Genomic DNA, 24,139 nt, shown 5'->3' on the forward strand with positions numbered 1-24,139 from the left:
CCCTCCTCTCCCCTCACCGTGCGCACGTAGGTGCTCTCTCTAAATAAATAAATAAATAAATTTTTAAAACAAACAAACAAAAAAGTTCTCTAAATGCGAAGCTCCTTTAGCCCAGAGTGACAAAACCATGCAGCTATTTTCTCCCAGGTAGATGAGCAGAAGGCTCAGAAACAAGCAAGAACAGACGCTGTTACCAGCATTAAGTAGCCAAAGATAGATCACAGGACTCTTAGGCTCACGGAACTTTCAACTGCAGAGTAGGAATGCGTGACATTCAACACTCTCCATAATTTGGCCCAAGCTCACATAGCCAACTCTCTGCCTCGCATATCTGGCACACATTTACCATATGACTGACAGATGCCTTCTCCAAACACATCAGGAGCTCCCAAGTCTTACCACAATTGCTCTCTCCACCAGCCTTTCAGTTCTTCCAAAGTATCTTCTCCCCCCGCAGGGACCCTTTGTAAACCACTGCCCGCCTCTGCCCCCCAATTCACCCATCATCCGCCCCCCTGAAGAAAATTCAGGGATGACCACTTATTTTAGAATAACTCAAATGCATTGCTCCACAAGTACTAAGTGACACAGTATTTATACATTTCAAATACATTTCAAATAAAATTTAAATCCGTGTTTCTGTCCTGTGAGCTGAGAAGCTCCATTTTAATCTGAGCACCTGACCAGGGCCTGGTATCTGGTTATAAGGGATATTTTATCTGATAAAAGGGGAAAACATGTGGATCACAATCCTGGAAAAGTGTTTTAAATTTACGAAATTTCATGAAAAAAAACCTTAACTTTAATTCATAAGCTATTATGTCGTCGACTTCATGAGACACTGCATAGAAAGTAAATATTAAACATCATTTTTCTAAGAAGTGTATCTGAAAGCTACTTTCCTCATTGGTTGAAACGACACTTCTCTCACCTTTTACCTGCATTCATCTGCCCTCTTGTTTTAGCTCTGTACTTTTCGAGAACCGTCTCCTGACTCATCTCAACCCATAGGATTTAAATGAATGTCCACTGTTTTACATTTGCCAAAGGAGGTCAACCGACTGACAACGTGGAGGCAGATGACAAAGCAAACCCACGGCTGAATTTGCCTCCGAGGTTCGGTTTGCGGCGCCCGCGCTCACAGCGCTCACAGCTAGGACGGACCGTTGAGCGGCCTGTGTTGCCACAGAGACACCTGCCCTGAAGCGCTGTGCAGACTGAAGCCATTCACCAAATTAACGCATGTACACGTACGTGGCTTATACGTAACGGAGGCTATCTCAAATGTATATCTTAAGCAACAACAAAATGTTTACCACGACAGAGTATGCCTACATCATGCCCGGGTCAGAGATATAAAAGCTTGAACCCCGGGGCACCTGGGTGGCACAGCGGTTAAGCATCTGCCTTCGGCTCAGGGCGTGATCCCGGCGTTATGGGATCGAGCCCCACATCAGGCTCCTCTGCTATGAGCCTGCTTCTTCCTCTCCCACTCCCCCTGCTTGTGTTCCCTCTCTCGCTGGCTGTCTCTCTCTCTGTCAAATAAATAAATAAAATCTTTAAAAAAAAAGGGGGGGAGCTTTAAAAAAAAAAAAGCTTGAACCCCAAAGTAAGCAAAGACTCCAACAAGCACTCAAAATCCTGTCACAAAGACCCAATGCCAAGGGCATGAGTATCACACAGTTGTCCAGGGTCCCCATCTCAGACACATGACTCATTTACTTTTAAAGACATCTGCTTCTGTGCTTTTCTGGGGCATAATTAGAGGCAGTCAAACCAACATGACTGAAGAAACCCAAGAGGTCGCGGAACACTGGGCTGGGGTTCTGTGCATACAGAAGCAAGTTGTGAAAACAGAAAGGCCTGCATCATCTTCAGTTTCCTCTGCCTGAGACCTCTTGTGAGTTTAACAACTAAATTGGAAAACTATAGCTTTTAAAGAATTCTGGTTGAAATGTCACAATAATCTGCATGTGCTGAAGAGATGTGTTTTGATCATATGAAAAGCACCTACGCGTGGAGTAATACCATCATTTCCTGATGCCAAGTAATACAAGTATTACTAGCACGTGCAATTAAATGTATCCGAAATTCTAGTTCAGCAGGGGCTACTGGATTCAGCCACCTTCCATCCAGTCCCCAACATCTTAGTTCAGACCCCAGCCATGGCTTTGAAGACTACTGTGTAACCACTAACAGGGCTTCTCTGGGTCTCCAGCCCTAAATGCTAGAAAAACCCATCGGCTCTTCATTGCCCAAGGGACAACATCAGACTCTCTCCCACGAAGATCTTCACAACTGGACTACTCATGTGCTTCTCGCCACGCACTGACACTATAGCCACTCGGAATCTCTAAGTTTTGCCTAAACTTGCCATGTTCCTTTATTCCTCTGTGGCCTGCACACTCTTCGTGTTGTTCTAAAGTCCCTTGCCTCCCCCTCTCCGCCAGAAACCTCTGACACACTTTCAGTATCTTTTCAAAGTAGTTCAAATAAAGACCTTCCTTCAAAACCTGCCAGAAGTCTCCAATCCCTCCTTAATCTGTGTTCCCACACTGACTTATTTATAACTTTAATACTGTATTTCGCTTTGTTATTATTATTTTTTTGTATTCTCCCCTTTGACCTTCTATCTCCAGTGTTGACCGCAGACTGGGTACTTGATATCTGTTTAAGGAGGGAAAAGGAAAGGGATGGGGATGAAGAGGGAAGAAGGGGAGAGAGGAAAGGAGAAACGGTTGGATCCTTTGATAAAAGAAGAAGGAACTCTGGCAGAATTTTTAGAGTTCCTTTTATGATAAGGACATTAAAAGATTATATTTTTAAAGGTTAATTGACTACTGAATGCCTTGGAATTATAAATGAAGCATATTTAAGTCTTACAGAAATAATGCTGTTAATTAATTAAATGCATTGTAACAGTAGCTGGTGGAGAGAAACAGGCATGGGCTCCTAGCAAGGGGGCTGTATTTGAATGCTAATGATGGCAACTAGCGGCTGTGTATCTTTGGGCATCCTTCTTTCCCTCCTCTGCAAAATAAGTCTAACCATATAAAGTTGCTGTATTTTCTGAGAAAATAGGGTAAAACACTGAGCAAATGCTAACTATGCAGTCAATAATATGATGGACCTTGACCGAGGAACATAGTTGCTAGGTTATCAACCAAAATCATAAACAGAAAATAATAAAGATATTGAACTTAATAGTTTAATTTTAACTTAATTGCATATGACTAGCTATATAATTATAAAATGTATAACTACTTGTAAGAAGGCCTTAAACAGAGAATCTGTAGAAAATTACTATTTCAAGATATTCCAGTTTTACATTATGATTTCAACCAACAAAAGAATTTAGGATGGTTAATTTCCTCAGGGCCATTAAAAATTTACTTGATTTCCATTAAGAGAATCATTTCAAATCTGATTCAGTCACTGTATATTTTAAGAAAGCTTTACAAGTGCTTCCATATAATCACTAGCCATATGCGAATGTTCTGGAATAATAACTGGGGAAAAAAAACACCTTCCCTTTGAAACACAAGGTCCTTGGTCTTAAACCTATGAGGTGCTTCCAAGGTTAAGTTCTGACCAGCGCTTGACTAACTGTGGTTTGCTGGACGTGGAACGTATATCAGCATCACACCCTGACAAGTGACGATCTCCTGATGGGGACATTCAGCTGTTGTCGATATTGTAAACATGTCTGCTCAATCTGTTTACATTCCCCTGAGCTGGCACTGCTTTCCTAATGCCTACGTTAATAGCAAGGTAGGACTGCAGTAACAAATGAATTTCATTTAGTCTCCAGCTAAAAGCCTTGGGAGTACCCAACTAAGGCTTAAAACCAATTTCCATTTAGCTTCAATTTCTCTTTTAAAAAGAGAAGGAATTTCTGCTACGAAAATCACTTTGAAAGTCATGGCATATTCAGGTTTATTTTCTTAGTCATGTTTGGCTTGTTTTCCTAATGTAATTAGAATTTAATTACTCTTACAAATACAAAAAATATATTCTTACAAATACATAAAAGTTTCTCTTCTATGACAATTTCATATTCATTAAGAACAAATGTAGTTAGAGTAGGGTTGCCAGATTTAGCAAACAAAATTCCTGGATGCCCATTTAAATCTGAGTTTCAGATAAGCAATATATAATGTTTTGTAGATGTTTATCCCAAATAGTGCCTGGAACATGCTTCTGCTAAAATATTATTTGTTGTTTATCTGAATTCCAAATTTAATTGGATGTCCTGCTTCCAATATGGGTACCTTATATGGGAATCTTGAATTAAGATATTTTAACAACTTGCATCTATAATTCAATAGAAGGGTCAAAGTTCATGACCAAAGTTCACCAGAAATGTTTTCCTACAGGTGGCCTCTTAGCCTGTCCGGTTGTTGGTATTTTGGGGAGTGGTGTGAGGGGAGGGCAGGTTGGTTATAAAGACCTGTTTTGAGAGTCTCCCACTTTGTCTTGATCAGCCAGTGAATAATGTTGTTCTGACTGTTGCAAGAGCAGCGCCATGGCCCAACTGCCAGCTCTTTTTTTGGTAATCATTCAAAAGATATGGCAACCCTCAGTGATACCGGTTGTCTTTTTGTTTTGTTTTGTTTTGTTTTGTTTTGTTTTGTTTTGTTTGAGATACTGGTTGTATTAAACAAAACAAAACAAAACAAAAAGCTTCTTCCCGCTAGTCTTATTTACACGTCTTAAAAGTGAAACAAGACTTAGAATACAGGAAAATGAATGAGTTGGAATGAATGCATCGGATTTCTTTAAATATTAATTAGAATAATAAGCTAAAGGGCACAAAGGAAGAAAACATAAGAGTTGCCTTGCAAATATTTGCCAAAGACCTAACATCCTGTCGTATTTTGCATTAATGCCCCTCTGCTCCTTTAAGAAGCCATTTCCCTTTAAGGATAGAGAACAAACTGAGGGTAAATGGAGAGAGGTGGCCGGGGGAGGGGCTAAATGGATGGTGGGGATTAAGGAGGGCACTTTTTATGATGAGCACTGGGTGTTATACATAATGAATCACTAAATTCTATTCCCGACACCAATATTACACTATATGTTAACTAACTAGAATTTAAATAAAAATTTGGGGAAAAAAAATAAAGAAGTCATTCCCCTTGAAGTGGAGCCCTATCTAAGTGTCAGGCTCATCCTTTATTTCATTTTATTTTATTATTTTATTCTATTTTATTTCTTTTAAAGATGATCATTTCCTATGGGGTTTTAACAATTACACTATAAAGTCAATCAACCCTGGTGTTCAAATAACATCCAAAGATAAGGTGACGAGGCAGCAGTTTATTTCTTGCACTAAAATGAAGATCTGCTTCGATTCCAGTGTAATTCCAGTCTAGTGGGTCAGTCTCCTCCTTGCAAATCTCAGTCTGTTCATGCCTTCCTAGCTCCATCTTCCCTCTGAGATGCTGGCTGCTCCTACTCGCACGGTTCTAATGTCTTGTCCATTATTCAAATTGATAAACATTTATTAAAGCTACAGGCAAAGTGGATAGTTCATATTATCAAGTTGTTTGTAGTCCGATAGTTTGAGCTGGTTATAAAAAATATTTATAACTAGGGAAATGCACAGGGCTTCAAAGGTTGAGAAGAAGCATCTACTAGAGACAGCAGTAAAGGCCCAGTGAAAACGGGCTTGACAATTAGAAACATTGAGGTTTGAATCAAAGCTCCACCCATTATTGCTGAGTGACTTTGGACAAATTACTGAACCTCTCTGAACCTCATTTATAATTATCTACCTTAGATGATTGTTGTCAGGTTGAAGAAATGAAAGATCACAGGGAAAATGTTTTATATAATGTGAGAAACATTTACAAGCACTTAGGAAAAGGCAGCAGCTGTAAAGTAAAATAGCGAAGCTGTTAAAAATAGATTGTACTGGACTGCCATGGTTTGAATAGCACATTCTCCATTTACTAGCTAACTCAGACAGCTCAGCCAATCTGTGCCTCATTTCCTCATCTATATTATGGGAATAACAATACCTATCTCATTAGAATTGTGGAGGAGACAAGACTGATTAATTCATATAAAACTCTTCATATAAACTACTTTATCATCATCATCTGTGTCATTATTATGGTTTCAGTCCCCATGTCACCTTTGCAACATCAGGTTCTTTCCAGCCTCACAAACTAGACTCTCATCACAGGTATCTATGACTCTTCCTGCCTCAAGCAGAGACCAAATTACTTGGTTCTTCATCAACTTGCTTTACTAGCATTCAAGCAGCCTAACGGAATGCATAAATGGTCCTCAAAATGTGTTCTTAAAAGTCTTTGAGGTTCCATGAAATATGCTATCCCACCCCACCCAAACCCACAGTCCAGGGGCCATCCAGAATCGCACAAGTTGGAGACAGGAAAAGACGAGTTATTCTTAAATTGTTGTGTAAATGGGACAGCATTTTAAGATTGTAGGTGTTGTTGGTTTTTTTTAAGATTTTATTTATTTATGTGACAGAGAGAGAGAGGACACAAGTAGGTGCAGTGGCAGGCAGAGGGAGAACTTAAAGCAGGCTCCCCACTGAGCAGAGAGCCCGATGCAGGGCTCCATCCCAGGACCCTGGGATCGTGACCTAAACTGAAGGCAGACACTTAATTGACTGAGCCACACAGGCGCCCCTATGATGGTGGTTTTAAGAATGGGTTCTGAGAGTGGGGCGTCTGGGTGGCTCAGTCAGTTGAGCATCTTGGCTCTGGCTCAAACTGTGATCTCGGGGTCATGGGATCAAACCCCAAGCGAGGCTCCATGCTGAGTAGAGTCTGCTGGGATTCTTTCCCTCTCCCTCTGCCCCTTCTGCTCTCTCAATCTCTCTCTCTCTCTAAAATAAATATATAAATAAAATCTCAAGGGAAAAAAAAGGATTCTGAGATTTTTTTTTAAGTTCAAAATACCTTCTCTGTCCTTTAAACTACAAGTTTCATATAAAGTAAGTCCTTGAGTTTATGTTTAAATTATTGTGCAAACATATTAAACGGCAAAATAAGGTTCCAAACCCTTCTGCCATTCTCCTCACTGTATAACGAAGTGGAGAGAAGTAAGGTCACGGGCATGCTCCCCTTCTCTGAGTGTGGTTTCTTTTCTGCAGCATTTTCTGTTTCCCACTCATGGACTTGAAGAGACCACGAAGCCAAGACTTATCCTCCAAAAAGCCAACTAATACATTCACACAGGTTGTTCCTGTGAAAGTCAAAGCTTTAGTTCAGCTTCACACTAAGATTCGGTTTTAATTGGCTGGGGGTGGGAGCCAGTCAAGCGCTGGTGTGCAGGAGCGGACTCCTGAGAGCCAATTTGTGCGCCTCTCTCCCCAGCTCTGCGTTCAGGGATACCACTTCGGGAGCCGGAAATCGACCATGCTGCAAGTATTTGCCCCACGGAAATCTCCAAATGCTACAAATCAGGATTTTTTTCTGCTCAGATATCCAGCATATTAGCACCCCATTAAAATGTGTTTTTATGTTCCCTACAAGAAATTCATGCACAGCTAGCATTGAGAACTACTGCAAAGAAAGGAATATATCCAATGAATTAATTCTTCCAGAATCTGAGATGTCTGCTATTACATGGTAGCAGCCTCACTGTCTCATGCCACTAACAGGCAATGTTTTATACACTCAGTGTGCATCAGAAAAAAAAAAAAATATATATATATATATATACGCACACAGACACATATATATACATATGCATATATATGTGTGTGTATATATATGTATATATAAGCTGTAATTTAAATGGACTTAAATGCTTAATGTTAAAAAGATTTTACTAATTTTTGAAATAGAAGTCAAATCATAGATTTTAGAATCATAGAATTTGAGTGCTGAAAGGAACTTAAGAAGCAATTTGGTCCAACTCTTTCAGAATCAAAACAAAACACAAGAAAAACCACTAAGATTATGGAAACCAAGACTCACTTTTACCCACTAACCTATGTAAAGGCAGTGCTGGGATTTTAACATCTATCTCTCCTTCACCACCTGAATTTCCACATAGATTTTATGGCAGGTTTGTTAAAAAAGAAGAGAGAGAGAAAACACGAGTGCTGTTGTAACTTCTTTGTTCTAGTCCCGAGGGGCCCATCTGGGTGGTAATAAGGCCCATGACACAAGGAAACAACTCATACTTTCAAATGAAAATGTCAACACGTAGCCTGAGTGAAATAATTAAATAGCGTACATATTTCCATACCTCATCGTTCGAGTACAACAAATACTTGTACTGAAATCATCTCTCATGGAAAGAACGCTTCCCTTCTCACAGGATGTTGAACAATTGCCACAGATTAGAGACCTGCCATCACGGTTCCCTAAGCACGTAATCCTGTGCACTGATGAAAAAATAATACAGTACTGGTTGATCTTTTCACCCATAATAAAGAGAAGATGTAAACACCATACCCATGCAAGAAGCAACAGATTTCTTTTCACTGTTCCACAGTATCCTAACATCCCCACGATGATAAGGAAACAGCAAACAGCAATCATGACTGGATGAACGACGGGAAAATAAGTCAAGATGACAGCCTCCTCTACCCTGAAAGAAGAACAATGATGTCATATTATACATAAAATATAACCAAAATGCACCGAAGACACAGTACAAGACATAACTGAGATTCGTGTTCATAATCCTTTAAATCATCATGCCTCAAAGCTGACGACTGCGTAGCTATTTTCAAAATCACTGATTTGCTTGCTTATTTTTGTTTTGTTTACTTTTTTATACAAGTGGTAGCATTTCTACCTCAACTCATTTAAAATCTCTTACAAGATAGGGGTCCCCAATAAGAAGCCCGTCTACGATTAGCTCTGAAACCCTAGCCTGAGGGAAAGTAACAGGCCCCGCTGTGTCCCAGCTGAGAAGAGTCTCCCTCCTCTTCTCTGACCCGGCCAGCGCCTTTTCTGCACTCTGACCGATCCTGCCCCAAAATGCAAAAGACTGCTGTGTAAAAGGAAATCGGTCTCTATTAAAAGAAAGAGGAAGGGAGGTGATTTCTGCTGGAAAACTATGAAAAAATCATTAACTAGAACCATACTAGTAAGAGTAATAACAAAAATGAGCCATTACTGTTTACTAAGCTCCACCGTGTTAAGAACTTTACAAACATGTTCCTCGTTCATTCTCCAGACATTTTAGAGAGATAGATGTGGGGTCCCCATTCAGAGATGAAGAAATGGAGGCTGGGAGCAGTTAAGTAATTTGCCCCTTGTGATATTAGTGGGCCAACCTTCTGACATTTGAGAAGAATGTGGCAATGTTGAGTTCGGTCTTCCTTAGCTGAGGGATATGAAGGGAAGAAGGCTGGCAGTAATTTTCTTATAGAAAAGTAGCTATGCTGTCCTTTACGCATACATATGACACGGCTGACACACTGTCCAGAGGACAGTGGACTACGGACAACTGGTGTTACCATACCCAGGAATGTTCGCTAGGACAAGTGGCATACCTTAAAGAGAGGGATAGCAAATGCAAATGTCTGTCACAAAGTTATCGATTGTGGAGAAGCACTACCATCTCAACAGCCCAGGGCAAAGCTACGTAGAAACTAGGGTCTAAGGAAACCTGATGAAAGAAAGCAATCGTTAATTATAGAGCCTACCTTGTTTCTGCAGTTAAAGTCAGAACATTATTTAGGTAATCCCTCATCCAAGCAGAAACGGCCAACACACTGATGGACATTAACTGCAATGGAAAAAGATGCAAATGGTGATCAAGGATTTATGCAACATTCTCTGCACGATTAATCATTAAAGCAATTAAGGATTTTTTTTGTTACATAATCATTATGCCTTTTCCCAATTACCATTTAGAAATTCACTATTACTATAAATAGCTGTCTTTCATTTCGTAATCCTGTCATAGCCACTAACCAGAATGTCATCAAATAGGACACAGGTAGCTAAACTGTTAAATGACTGATTCCAGGTTCAAGACAGGAATTGCACAAGACGAAGAGGCCACAGAATGGCTAAATTATCAGATGTACAAGATGAGCCTAAAACATGTCATATACAATAGCAAGGAAGCAATCAAATCCATACTACTGATGTTGCCAAGAAAGTCACAGGAGAACTTGAAAAGGCTTCCATTGGCTCACGGTCAAACAGTTTGAACATCAAAATAATAATAATAATAATAATAATAATAATAATAAAGCAATTATTTGAAATATCAAATATGCTAAAATCTATTAATGCATAATACTTAAAACTCTCTTGTCACCTTTGTAGGATGGTGGATACTCAACTCATTATTCAGAAAACTGGTAAGAATCCAATTTTTATCCTACCTTTCCTATACAAACTAAAGAAAAAGCCAAATACTTTATGAACGTTTTTATAGAATTTCTGCTAATGCATGCAGAAAACATAAAAGAGTATCACTATTTAACAGCCCCTACTGAAATAATGGATCTCTAGGCAAAGATCCTCAACGATCCTCAACGACTACCCAAACTATGAGGTCAGTAGTTCTTAGTCCTGCCTGTGCATCAAAATCACCTAGGACTCCTTAAAAAAAAAAAAAAAAAAACAACCCAGAACCACTCTGGATGAGCCTAGAACCACCCTGGATGAATTCTTGAAAGTAGGACTGACGCATGAGAAATGAGTAAAGGCTCCGCAGATGTTCTAAAATGTAGTCAGGGCTGAGAACCGCATAACGTGCAAGGCTAACTTCTAGAATGGAGAGATCAGGCTGAAGTAAAAGCCCAGCCCCCACTGATGCGTTTTAGTATCACAAGAAGAGACAGTGTGTCTCCCAACGGGCTGCAATCAGAAGTACACAGAGATACCTTTGAAGCATTTTTACCAAACAGTCCAACCTGGATCTAACCAAGCCCCCGCTCTAATGATCTGTTTATAGGAGATACAGGGAATAGATCTGAACTTGTTAGATGCCACCATGGGGACGCGATCAGCAAAATCGAGAATATGAAAAATATCACAGGACAAACGATCTGGTTTCCTTAATTAAAAAAACTGGCCAAGTGGAAAAAAAGAGGGAAGGAGAAACTATTATAAATTAAAAGAAATTTAAAAGATTACCCAAATGCAATATATTGACCTTGTTTGGATCCTGATTCAAACAAAACAGCCACAGGGAGACCTTTATGAGATGACAGGGGATATTTTCACATGACTGGAAACTTGAAAATGTTAAGAAGTTACTGTTTTAGATATGACAATAGTATGAAGATTTTTTTAAAGGATCCTTATGTATATGTTTTAAATTGTCCATAGTTATTTAAAAAAAAAAAAAAACCTTTTTTTAAAGCAACAGCGTAAAACATGTTCAAATAAGTGTTCCTGGGAAGCTTTTCCAAAAGTTGAAGGTTAACCCCTAAGTTCTGAAGGTCTTTCCTATTTAGATGGAAATTTTTCTAAAGTGTGCCTTATACTTATCTTAAGAACTTAATTTGAATTTAATTTGATTTTTAATAACTTCTGGCATCTTAATGAACATCAATTACCATTATATATTATAGATTTAGCTTTAAATACTGAAATAACGAATATACAAGGTAGGAATTGGTCTATACTAACTCAAGCAGTGCTCATGAAAATGCCTTTTTTTTTAAAGATTCTATTCATTTATTTGACAGAGAGAAAGACAGCCAGCGAGAGAGGGAACACAAGCAGGGGGAGTGGGAGAGGAAGAAGCAGGCTCCCAGCGGAGCAGGGAGCCTGATGTGGGGCTCGATCCCAGAACTCTGGGATCACGCCCTGAGCCGAAGGCAGACAATTAACGACTGAGCCACCCATGCGCCCCATGAAAATGCTTTCTGGATAAAGGCTCCAAGGCAAAGAGAACAGGCAGATCTCTGTGACCTCTTGTACAGTGAAATATGACTACCTGCTTGGAAAACCAGGTAGTGAATTCGCTCATTCTTCATTGAGATGCAAAAAGGTATTCGATACCTGCTATCTGTCTCATACTGTGGTACTAGATTTGGAGACCCAACAATGAACACGGGATGCTAGATCTCAGCCTTGGTGAAGCTTCTTGTGGGACACAAGGAATAAATAGATAAGGCAGATAAGTACGGACCATAAAAAGTACCATGAAGCACCGAAAAGTGAAATAATCTGTTCAGGTTTTATAGACTCTAAATGGCAGAGTGGAGATTCAAATCCAAGCCTTTTGTCCTTGGAGCTTTAGGCTTAGTCACTAACTACCTTCCAAGTTCAGAAATGAGCAGATTAATTTCCACAGGGAAGAGACTAGCCTGCACAGCATGCAGGGTTCTTTTTTCTAAAAGGGGAGGATGGGGGGTGGTCAGTAGTGTCCAGGCAAAGTCTGAATGTCTTAACTATATTCTTTGGTGAACAGAGTCTCAGAGGTCAATGGCCTAAAACAAGTTGGTTTGTTTTTTTAACAGCTTTCTGAACCACAGTTCAGAGAAGAGTAAGACCAATTATTCCTATCCTCATTGCTGGTGGGAATAAAAACAGATTGTAAACCTAATACAAGTTACCCAGTGGGTCAGCCAGTTTGTGAATCATGCTTCTAGCTCCTGTGCATTGACGCTCTAACATCTGTTCTGCATGTTCCAGCTGGACACACCTTGGTTTGAACAAACTGATAATGTGCCTGAGCCACCTTGCCTTGGCCACCTGCCCTCTACCACCCTTGGGAGGAGTCCTTCTCCCAGGTTCACACTTTTCATTTTCAAATACAAACCAATCATTCCAGACCCCACATCCCAACCACCTCTTTTATTACTCGCTCTCACTCTGGGCCCTTCTACACCTGCCGTCATCACCCCAAGGTCCAGGTGCCAGACAACCAAGGATAACCCCTGTACTCCAGAGGCTGCTGAACTCATTTAAACTAGCCAATCCAAAACCTACTTACTTTGGCCTGTTCCTTGTTGATGTAGCCACAATAAAATTACATGCCCAGTCCCTTTCTTTCTGCCTTGAGATGGACCCCAGTGCTTCCCCTCTTGGTGATGAGACATGTACTCTCTCTCTCTTGCGATCTGTGAGTAGAATAAACTATCTTTTCAATGGCAGTCCGATCTGTTGGCTTCTCCATACCCAAATAATAATAGAACCTATTAAAACACACAGGGTTAGCAGGGGACCCTGGACCACGTGATTAAATCTGAGCCTACATGTTCTCCCTCTGCTTGGCTATATGTGGACCTTTAAATACCTTGCGGATCTCATGGGGGGACAGGAAAGTCTATTAATGTGACATTTTATTTACCTCAAATTCTTGTGCAATTACAAATAATTCTCTCCTTTCTTTATCATTCTTTAAAGTAATAACTGATCTTGGTTTCTCTATCCTCTAATTTCTTAACAGGCTGATTTTCAATATCATTGCTCTGAGACAGGTATCGGTAAATTATCAGACTCTTCATTTTGGTATCGTCTATTATCAGTGGTCATTATACACTGTTCTTTCATTTATAACAAAAAATGTGGAATTCTTTTAAGTGGTATACTCCAAAACATTTCTAGTAGCATAGAATCGTTAAGTGCATGGGTTTTGAAGTAATTCTTTCATTCAAGAAATATATACTGATCAACTGCTCTTGGCCAGGTCCTTTGTGATGTGCTGGAGATACACGGGTAACAGTATGACAGTAACAAGCACCATCTCAAGTCTGTGGTGAAATTGACTAAGAGGACACACATTAATCAAGCCATCAGTTACATAAACGTGTAACCGCAAACTGTAGTGAGCACTGGGAAGGAATAATACATGTTGCTCTAAGCCTCCTTTTTGTGGTGCCTGACCTATTCCATGGAGTCAAAGGGACTTCTCTCAGAGAGGAAGATCTGAAGGATAATTATCAAGTTCATTAGGGAAAGGGCGGTTGAAAAAGTACATTCCAGTCAGAAAGAAAAGCAAAAATCCCAGGATGGAAGCAACATGACATGTTCAAGGAAGGGAGACTGGCACGTGGTGAGAATGAAAAGCCAAGCAGGGACCAGATAACACAGTCCTGGAGGCCATTTAAGGCAAATGGGTTGGCCATAATGACTGTAAGAAACCACCAAATCCAAAAGCCTTGATTGGAATTCCACCTCTGCCCCTTTTAGCTATGTGACTTTGGGTATCACTGAATCTGTCCTAAGCCTGTTTCCTCACATCCAAACTGTTCTGATAATAAGCCTGACTTCACAGAGGATTTATGTGATGAAAAGACAGAGCGGGATTCTTCTATATATTACCTACTACTACCTCCAGTCACTTTTGACCTCAGAGCTTTCTCTTAATCTTTCTCAGTCAGCTTAAGAGACAAGATGACTCCTAAATCAGTTCAGAAATGGAATCTTCAGATATTTGAAGGTCTAGCAAATGGATAAGGGATAAAGCTCTGTGATACAGCTGCCTATTGGACTTGCATGGCCATTCTCAATTTTGACATCTCTGGAGCTGAACTCATTTCCATTCCTCTCAAAACCTGTGTGTCCCTCCCACTGTGTTTCCTATCTCAGTAAATGGTATAATCAACGCTTCAATCGCAGAAACTGGCAACTTGGCAGACAGCCTGAACCTCTCCCTCTTCCTCAGTCCTACGTCTAATTACTTTCAAGTTCTACAGACTGTTCCCGCACCATGGCTGGTGAAGGCCTCCCTGCTTCCTGCCGCTTCTGGCTAGTTCAGGCCCTCAATCTCTTGCCAGGTAATTACAATCACCTTCTGATGAACTCCCTGGCTCACAGATTCCACCTCAAATTCACTCTTCAGTAGCTTTCAGAAACGCAGATGGCGTTCTTCTGCTCACACAGCTCCCACAGCTGCCCCAAGGGCACCTTCCCGGCTCTCACTTCCAGTACCCTCAACTCTTTCCTAGAGACTCAAGTTTAAACATTTCAGCAGGGCACAGAGGCCCTCTTCAATCAACTTGAAACTGTCTCTTCAATCTGTTCCCTGCCGGCTCCTTCCCACATGCATCCGGTACTCAGATGACAAAGAGCTACTTGCACTTCTCCAACACGCACCATGCAGATCCCCGCAGGCCTCTGTGTCTCTCCCCATGCCGTTCCCTCTGCCTGGAATGCATCCTGCCCCCGCCTCTCCATCTTCAGCAGCAGAGCAGAGCAACCTTACCCTCTGAGACCAGCTCAGATAGCTAGCACGGATAGATCTTCTCCCAACTCCCTCCTTACCTACAGCCCATGTTCTCGGACAGACTTCACAGAGCAATTATCGATTTCTATTTTCACCAACCCATCTCACTCCACAGACCACTGCTTACAGCCCCATCACATAGCAGAGTACCAGGCCCAACAGTGAGGCCCACGAGATATTCAATGAATAAATGAGAAAATAATTAAATTAAAGGGCAATGATTTCAACTTGCTAGAAGAGCTCTAGAAGAACATTAACAAAATTAGGAGATGCTTTCAGAAGAGCTAAGGTTTGTACCACTGGAAGTTTTCCAGGAGAGAGGTGCTTGCTGAATTACAAGATCAAAGATTTATAGATCGGGTCAGAAGCTGGCTTAAGTGTTCTCCAGTGTCCTTTAAACTACAAACTTCTACTGGACTCTACTGTTCTTTTGCACGGTAGTCACCCAAGCATTGTAGCCGTGCCCGGAACATTTGTCCAAATAAAGAACGTCAACCCAAAGCCTTATCTTATGGCGAACAAGCAACTCTGAGACTAAACTGTTTTTTATTATGACATTATTTCCAGCTGCATTAAATGTCTGAGAACAGTTTCATTCTCAAGGAGTGATGTTACTCACTGGGGTTGAGAAAATCAGAGCAGTAACAACATACAGACTGCAGGCCACAGCAAGAAACTAAGCTAACATGAGATGAGGTCACTTCAATACTAACCTTGAAGTTATTAAATCTAGAAGCACAAATTATGCAAGCCATTCCGGACTCCTTACTAGTAATGGTATTTCTTACTAATTTCCAAATTAAAATAAAATAACTCTTCAACTGTCATTCATCGTGATTAAATAATCAGGAACACTGTGACTACTATATGTAACTAGGCATATAACTCCTTATTACGTTTTCTCCAGTATTGCAAAATATTGTTTGTAGTTCAAGAAAATGCTTCGAAAATAACACAAATGTTACTTTAGAGAAATATATTTAATATACTGCTTAGTGGGACATTTGCCACATTCTGTTTTGCAAAACATTTAGAAAATGCTAGCTCTCAACAAATATTTATACATATGAAATTTGCCGTGTTGGAGACATATTCTGGTTTTGCTCAAATCTAATTATGTAAAAATAAGGATTGAATCAAGTTGTTTTCTAAATAAGAATTTTATGTGTGTGCACATTCCCTAAACTTATTATGAAATGTATGCTATGCCTATAGTTTCCACCAAATAGCAAGGGCTTAGTCACAAAACAGACTTTTAAGTCCTTCAACTGTCTCCCATCCATAATATATAGTCTTATATAAGGTAACAGTGACACCAACAATTTCTATTCAAGGCTGACTGATGTTTAAAACCACCTACCTGAACTTTCCTTTTTATGTCCAATCTGGTAGCAAAGAGCAGAATGCAGAAGAGAGATGGGGAACTTAGTTACAGTTCTATCTCTACGGAGACTGTGGACAAGTAATTCAAACTTCTGGAACCTCTGCTCATCCTGAAAATGGAGAATTGGACTAGATGCTTTTAAAATTCCTTTTTGTCTTAAAAAAAAAAGGATTCAAATTGTAATTTATTGAAATATAAAGGTAAATCAGTTCTTAATTATTTGGAGGCTGGCAGCCCAATGCTGGTACTGCTCAGGTCTGCAGCAGGGATGTGTGCAGAAGAACCCCCTGTGCCCTTCTCCGAAGGCTGGTCCTTATGAGCCACGTGATGGCTCATCTTTGCTCAGCTGGGGCCACACTGTATACAAAGCACATATCAGCTTTGCCCCTGAGACTCAAGTTTATTTAAAGTTTATTTTTAAAAAGCACTAACATTTGGGGCACCTGGGTGGTGCCGTAGGTTGAGCACCTGACTCTTGCTTTCAGCTCAGGCCGTGATCTCAGAGTTGTGGGATGGAGCCGTGTTGGGCTCTCTGCTCAGCGTAGAGTCTGCTTGAGATTCTCTCTCCTTCTCCCTCTGCCCCTCCTGCTCCTGCACACACTCTCTCTCTCGATAAAATAAATAAATCTCAAAAAAAAAAAAAAAAAAGCAGTAACATTTGTGGGAAGGCTCTCCCCTATTGCTTAGAATTAAAGAAAACTTCAATGACTTTCAGGGTATAAAGTTAAGGGCATCAATTTAAAAAGTTGTATTTTTAATGACTAAATAAATGCCACGTGAACACAAACGTCCACTTGCCAAGATCTCCTCAGGGTCTGCCATGAGTCAAACAGCTAAGGTTCACTACCTATGGCCAAGGAAAAAGAAACAGAACATTGACTTTCTGCTGTTTCATTTGCCCCGCATTTATACCAAAGTGTGAACTAGATTCCCTGTCCACTTCTTAGGTTTCCCTCTATAAGTTTCTTTTTCTAGCTCATTGAGAAGTTTATCTCTATTGCTACTATCCTTAGTAATGGTAGGTGAAAAGCAATGGCTCTTATTGGACTTAAAAACTAAAGATGGGATATTATATTTTTAGAAAATAGTAAGCAAACATATTTGGTAAATGTTAAGTGTTCATCCACTGCAGGAACTTCCAAAAACAACCATATTTATCCATATTTGTACTAGCAGAACATTACCATCTATGAATGGCAAGGATTCGTATCAGAAAGCCACAGAAGCTGTCTCTCAAATGGAGGAAAGCTTTTATTTACTTAAAATATGCCATTTAAACCGTAAAAATGGGATGCATCTGAAGTAAAAATAACTCATTTCCTTGCTTCTTTGTGGCCAGAATGTGAATCATGGTTTCAAAAGCATTCTCGGGGCGGTTTACTCACGTGCAGCATGTCCCCAGTGACTTCTCCCGTGACAAACCCACAACAGTCATGAGAAACCTAGAAGGTCCAGTATCTGTGTGCCAACTCCCAGTTCAGCTGTACTGGGATTATGCTTCTTCAAAACATGGGAAAGCCACTCAACAGAGGGCAAATCAAGCTGACCGGAACCATGGCAATAGAGAGAAAGCAGTGCATTTGTGATCTGCTTGCGTCCTCTTAGACGGGTCTATGCCTCATATTTAAAAACATACTCAAAAAACAAAACAACACCCACTCTGTTTAATTTTCAGCTCTCAGAACAGCAAAACAAAACTGTATAGGTCCTCAGTTAAGATTTAATTTTCTTTTCCCTAACATTCTTTTGGGTAGAGAAGGGGAGATGGTAGCAATACAGTAGAAAATAGACAGGGAAAAAAGAATTTCAAAAAGCCGAGTGAAGAGTAAAAGCCTACAGCTTTTGATCCCATGTTATGAGGGCAGGTTTCTCAGTCTTGCAAAACTAGAGGCAAGAACAATCCCTCTCCACACTCCGAATGTGGTCTATTTACGTAGTTGGGCTTATACGTTATACTGGTTTATTCTGCCTCTGATTCCAGGGAGAGCTCATAGCAAGGACCGCAGCCTTGTTCTTCAACACGTGGCACTCAGACCCACAATATCACAGAGGAGCTTTTTAGAAAAGCGGAACTCCAGGCCCTACTCCCGAGGTCCTGAATCAGAATCTGCCTTCTAACCAGATGCCCAGGTGATTGGTTGGAGAAGCACTGCTCTAGCGGACTTGGAATGAGGAGGTGGACAGCTAACCTTCCACGGAGGGTGTCTGCCTCTCCGCTGCGAGTACATTCACCACCGTGTCCAGCAGGACAACTTCTATCAAAACTTGGAGAAAAAAATTGAACCTTGAGTCCCTGTTCTGCCACTTACTAGCAAGTTACTGAACTTGCTGAGTAACCTCTCTTTACCCAAAAAACGAAGAAACAATTTTCCAGGACTGTTGTGAGAATTAGATGCGTGAGTAGTGTAAGAACGCCCAGGAATGCGCCTGGCACAAGGTTGAAAACTACATCTGACTCAGTAAGGAAATACAGCATCAGCAAACACTGTCTTTACACTGAAAGAATAATGCCAATTCCCCCAAAGTTAGATATATAGTTCATACAATTCCAGTAAAAATCCCAGAAACATTTTTAATTATATAAAATAAGCTTAAAGTCCACAGGGAAAAAGAAACCCTAATGAAAACAAGAAAGGTGGGTGCCTTGAAAGAACAGAGAGTATGAAAGAATATTTAAAATCCTAGAGAAAAATTCTATTAAAAACAGCAAAATTTGTTTAACTACTGTATAGTAACAGCATAAATGAAATCAACAGGCAAACAATAAGGCAAACCTATATGGTAAATAGGAAATATTTAGTGAACATGAATTATGAAATGAAAGAATATATATGAAATATATATAGGGCTAAAGAAAATTATGCTTATGCTCAACTGGGAGGGGAGGAAAAAAAATAAGCAACAGTGAAATAATACTTTAAACCTTTCCAACTGACAAAAATTAAAAGGTGCCGTAACACCAACGAGGTGGCAACAAACATTTGTGCGCATATAATGGGGTGTATTTGTGTTCTTTCTAGGGAATAGATTCCCAAGACCGGATTTCTGGGTCAAAGAAATGTAGCAGTGGCAGGGGTATTAATCACAACAGTAGCAATTGCTGCTATTACGAACACAGGGGTTCCTTTGAGCAATCCACCTCCTGATGATCTCCTTGAGGGTCTTTACTGTCGTAAGAGTGGTCGCGAATACTCCTACCTACCGTTACTACTGCCACAGAGCGACCACCATTACCTGCAACTGTTCCAAGCACTTTGCAGACAGTAACTCTCATCCGCACAACAACTCTAATAAGGAGGAACTTTCATCCCTGTTACACAGACTAGGAAGCTGAAGCACTAACTGTGCCCGGCCAGCGTAAGAAGAACTATATAAAGATGAGCTATTTTGCTATTGTCGCTATCACCTATCCTCCAATGTAGCAATCCCACTCCTGTGACTACATGAAAAAAAAAATTTAACAAAAAAATATTGTGAATGTACATATAAATGCCCATGAATGGGTATATGTGGACAGGTATGAGTAAATACATCTTTGTATGAAATAAAGAAAAATACAGAGGGATCCACATGAGGCGGTTAACGTGGATTATTCTGTTGGAGGGGGAGTTGGTAGAAGAGGGCTGGAGAAAGGGGGAAGGGATCTTAACAAATAAATATGTCAGAACATGCACACAGAAAGTACAGGATAACAACAAAGACATAACATTTTACATTCTTTGGGGATAGAACGAGCCCTGAAGGAATTTAAGGAATAAGTTTTTTAAAGCAAATTCATTACTCAGAAGGGCAATATTTTTTGTTAAATGATCGGGGTTTCCCCCCCACACACACATAATACAGATTATTAAGAAAATCCAAATCATTATTCTTTGGACAGCAACAAAAATCCTAGGAATTCCAAGATTGAGAACTCAGTAATTATCCACGTAAAGGCATTATCTAGGAGCAAGAAAACTGAGTGGGGCTCTTGATTCTGTCACCATTGGGCCATTTAACCTCTGGCCAGTCACTAACCTGCACTTAGTTTTCTCATTCACAAAGTAAAGAAGTTCAACCAGGTCATCTTTAAATCCCCTTTTAGTTATAAAAATGTGATGATTCTAGAATTAAAAAGCATAAAGTCAAAAAGTGAAATACTAGTAAACAGAAGTGATATTATACATTTAAAAAAATTCAAAATCTTAACCTTATAGCTAAGCAGGTGATTTAATGACCCATTGAAAAAGGTACGTATTTAGAATCAAAAACTGCAACAAGATCGGTTAGTGATTTTACATTTCCAAGTGGTGAATTTAACTATTCGATGCTTTTTAATTTTCATGTAGAGAAAAAAGTGTTGCCGGTTTAGGCATCTTTCAGATTACTCGCTGAAGTAAGGCTTAATTTGTCACTTTAAAATGGAACCACCCATAGACCCTAGTTCAAACCAAAATGTCATCCTCTAGAGACCACATGTACCCACCTTACGAAAAGAGGCTGGCAAATGCCAGCCAGTCAGCCAGATAAATAAATCACACATTAAAATTTCTAATAGAAAATGATGAATATAAGTATTAACAGAATACAAAATTTGCAAAAAAAATGATCCTCTTAAGCATGACAGTTTCTTGAAGCAACAGTTTGAATTTTTATACTTCCTCGTAAGTTTTATAAATAATAATGTGATTATAAATAACACTTAAAGAAAATTTATGTCTGGGTGCAAAGCATAGAAAGTCACTAGCTCATACAGCATACAGATTTCCATGAGCTTGTTAAATTTTATGTATTTTATTTCCTTAAATGGTTACGGGATTTTCCAAAAGCATACACAAAATTCCTTAAAACTTCGCCAACTTAGAAATAGTTACATGAAAACCACCTTTTCAGGCTGTATGGAATCTCATAGAAAAATTTACCCAGTCTTTTGATAGGATATCTGTGTATGAATTCCTACAAAAACACAGTAAGACTGCTTGCCCCAACCCGATTTTATAGGCTAGTATGAGGTAAGGAAACAATTTATGGCTTGGACGGTTATCTGAAATTCCTGAAAACAAGCAGTTCCCTAAGTAGCATGTCATAATTTTCTTATCTACAAGCACAAGCACGTGCATTTATTTATATCCCTAGATTAACTTCAAGTCTAATTTTACTGCCACCGGTATCCAGGCGTCGATTTCTTTTTTTCTAATTACGAATGGCACTTGAGCTAGATCAAAGGCATTTTAAGGTCAAAATTTACTTCTCTGAAAAATACAGGGTGCGATCTTATGTAATTAATTAATGCTTAGCCATGCCCTTTGGCGCATTAAGTGGTGGCTGTAGGAAACCGAGTCCAGCCGTCCCCACCTGTTGGTGCAGTGGAACTGTTCGACTTACCCAAAAGAGCAGATTGAGGGCGTAGAGAAGGCAGCGCAGGCACTTCACGGAATCCTCTCTGGCCATTGTGAGCCCCGAAAGGGAAAAGCCCCATCCTTTCACCACATCCTACTCCCGCCGGCAAAGTAGCAACGATCTGCAGGGGCAGAGAGAACAGGGGACTTATCACCGCTCTCCGCACCCCCAGCCCATCCCTCCCTCCTCTGCCGGCCCTCAGCTGGGTCTCGGGTCTGGTCCGAAGCCTAGGTCATTCGAGACATCGATTCATCCAAGATCATTTGTTAAAGTTGTCATTGTAACCTCAACTCCCCTAAAGTTCCAGACCGGCTTCAGATAACACCTGCTGAGAAGAGAAAAGATTGACTCCCGGATGAATGAAGGCACACAGTAAACTCCCGTTCTCAGGGGACGTGCGGCGGTGTCCTCTGCATTCTGATGAGACGCTCTTTAAAACCTCCCTCAGTCCACGCCCCTCCTCGGGGTCAGCTCAGCTCGGAACTGTCCCGAAGGTTGGAAACCACACTACCCCCGGGAGACGTCACAGGCGCCGCCGGCGAGTCCGCGGGTGCAAGTGTCCCTCTCATTAGGACAGCTCCTGGGCCCCCCTACTCCGCATCCCCCACCCCATTCGCAGTTCGAGTGTGAACACGGGGCACTGGGGGGCGCGGCGCTGAGCTGGGATTCCGCCCGGCGACTAGGGTTTCTTTGGGAGAACGTGAGAAATGGTGCTTCGGCCCGGAATGATGGATTAGCCCGGGGCGGGGGCGGGGAGGGGCGCAGGGGAATTAGGGCCGGTGCAGCTGTGCAGACGCCGGGTTAGTTACTCACATCCCCCTCCCCCGGCCCCGGCCGCTGCCGCGACCCCGCGCTCCCGGCCGCCGGAGCAGCACAAAGCCGAGCGCGGTCCCCCGCCCCACCACCGCGGCCGCGCGCCCCCGGCAGGGCGCGGGGGGAAGCGCCGGCGGCGGGGAGCCCCACCGCCAGCCTCTAAGTAGTTTAGCACACAGCGCCGAGGACAGCCGCCGGCGGGCTGGCGGGACAGCTGGCTGGAAAGACGGGAGACGTGCGGCCACTCACCGTCGGCGCTGGGCTCCGTGCCCCACTCCCGCCGGGGGACGGCCGGGGACGCACTGCGGGGGCTCATCAGGGCAGGGACGCTCCTCCCGGAGAGCCGATCGGCTGCATGGGCTCGAGCAGGAGACGCTTCCTTCTCTTCCTCTCCCCCCGCCGCCGCCGCCGTCGTCGCCGCCTCCTGGGAAAAAGAAAAAAAAAAAAAGAGTCCTGGGCAGCAGTTGCTGGAAAGTCTCTGCTAAGCCACCTCCCAGCGCCGCTGTCCCTCCCAAGTTCTCGCCAAGTCCGGACGAGGCAGCGGCGGCAGCCAGGGCCAGCTGCACAAACTCTCAGCGCATGCTCCGGCCGCTGGCTGCCCGGGTTGGATCCGAGTGGGTGTTTCTTGTCCCTTCACCCGGCGTGAGCCCCCGAAGGGACGCCTCACCTCTGCAAGACACGGTCCAGAAAGAGAGAACGCCTGTGGACTTTGGGAAGGTCCGCGCAGTAAACCCCTTTAAAATGGTGGTGTCCGAGGAGGGGAGGCTGGGTTATAACCATAGGGAAACAGGCTTTTATTATATGAAAATATTTGTGTTTGAGAAGGGGGGGTGAAGGAGTGGCCCAACCCAATTCCTGCAATGAGAAACTAGTTTTCACAACCTTTCTGGAACCACCTCCTGTGATTTGTCACTAATATGGTGCCCTATGATCCTTCTTACTGCTTTGTTGCCCTCCTGACTTAAAAAAACAAAAACAGTTCTTTCCCACTTCTATGGTGCACTGATAGAATTTATGTAAACACCAGTCTAAACGTGTCTGGGTCTGATATCCAGAATAGAAAGAAAGAACGTTTTTTCACTCTTTCACAAGTAACCCAAAGTTTCCAAAATTTTCTCCCAATAAGGTTGTCTGAGTTTTAACTGGATGACTTAACTTGAATTGTGTACAGAGTAATGGGTCTTTGAATTTGTTTTTACACTGGAAATTCAGGAAGCACTAAAGTAATAATAGGAGACTACCCTTCCAAAATACCTTCCCTTTTGGAAGGAAGAAGTTTCACACTTTAAAAAAATCACTCAATCATAGTCCTCATAAAAAATTTTGATGTTCTATGCCTCATGATAGTCCACATTTCTATGATTACTTCTGTGCACGATGTGTGGCAAATAGAACTATACTAAGAAATACAAATTCCATGAAATACAA

General features: G+C 41.4%; 1 protein-coding gene across 6 annotated transcripts in view; it reads right to left on the bottom strand.

Annotated features, from left to right (window-relative positions):
- Window positions 1-23,530, bottom strand: part of TSPAN12 (tetraspanin 12) — a 62,466-nt gene extending 38,936 nt beyond the window's left edge. For 2 of the 6 annotated variants that reach the window (XM_026510082.4, XM_044387877.3), the window contains exons 1-5: window positions 23,379-23,530; window positions 22,961-23,135; window positions 21,884-22,019; window positions 9,644-9,726; window positions 8,442-8,577 (exon numbers count right to left, since the gene is read on the bottom strand). In XM_026510082.4, the coding sequence (XP_026365867.1) occupies window positions 8,442-8,577; window positions 9,644-9,726; window positions 21,884-21,949 (285 nt within the window). In that variant the 5' untranslated portion in view covers window positions 21,950-22,019; window positions 22,961-23,135; window positions 23,379-23,530. Of the gene's footprint in view, window positions 1-8,441; window positions 8,578-9,643; window positions 9,727-16,495; window positions 16,629-20,536; window positions 20,629-21,883; window positions 22,020-22,223; window positions 22,594-22,960 lie in introns of those variants that run through there. The other 4 variants (XM_057304195.1, XM_026510090.4, XM_026510115.4 and 1 more) reach the window with 4 other exon arrangements.
- Window positions 23,531-24,139: the final 609 nt, after the last annotated feature.

This window comes from Ursus arctos, unplaced genomic scaffold (assembly GCF_023065955.2).
Source record: "Ursus arctos isolate Adak ecotype North America unplaced genomic scaffold, UrsArc2.0 scaffold_3, whole genome shotgun sequence".
NCBI classification, from domain to species: Eukaryota; Metazoa; Chordata; class Mammalia; order Carnivora; family Ursidae; genus Ursus; species Ursus arctos.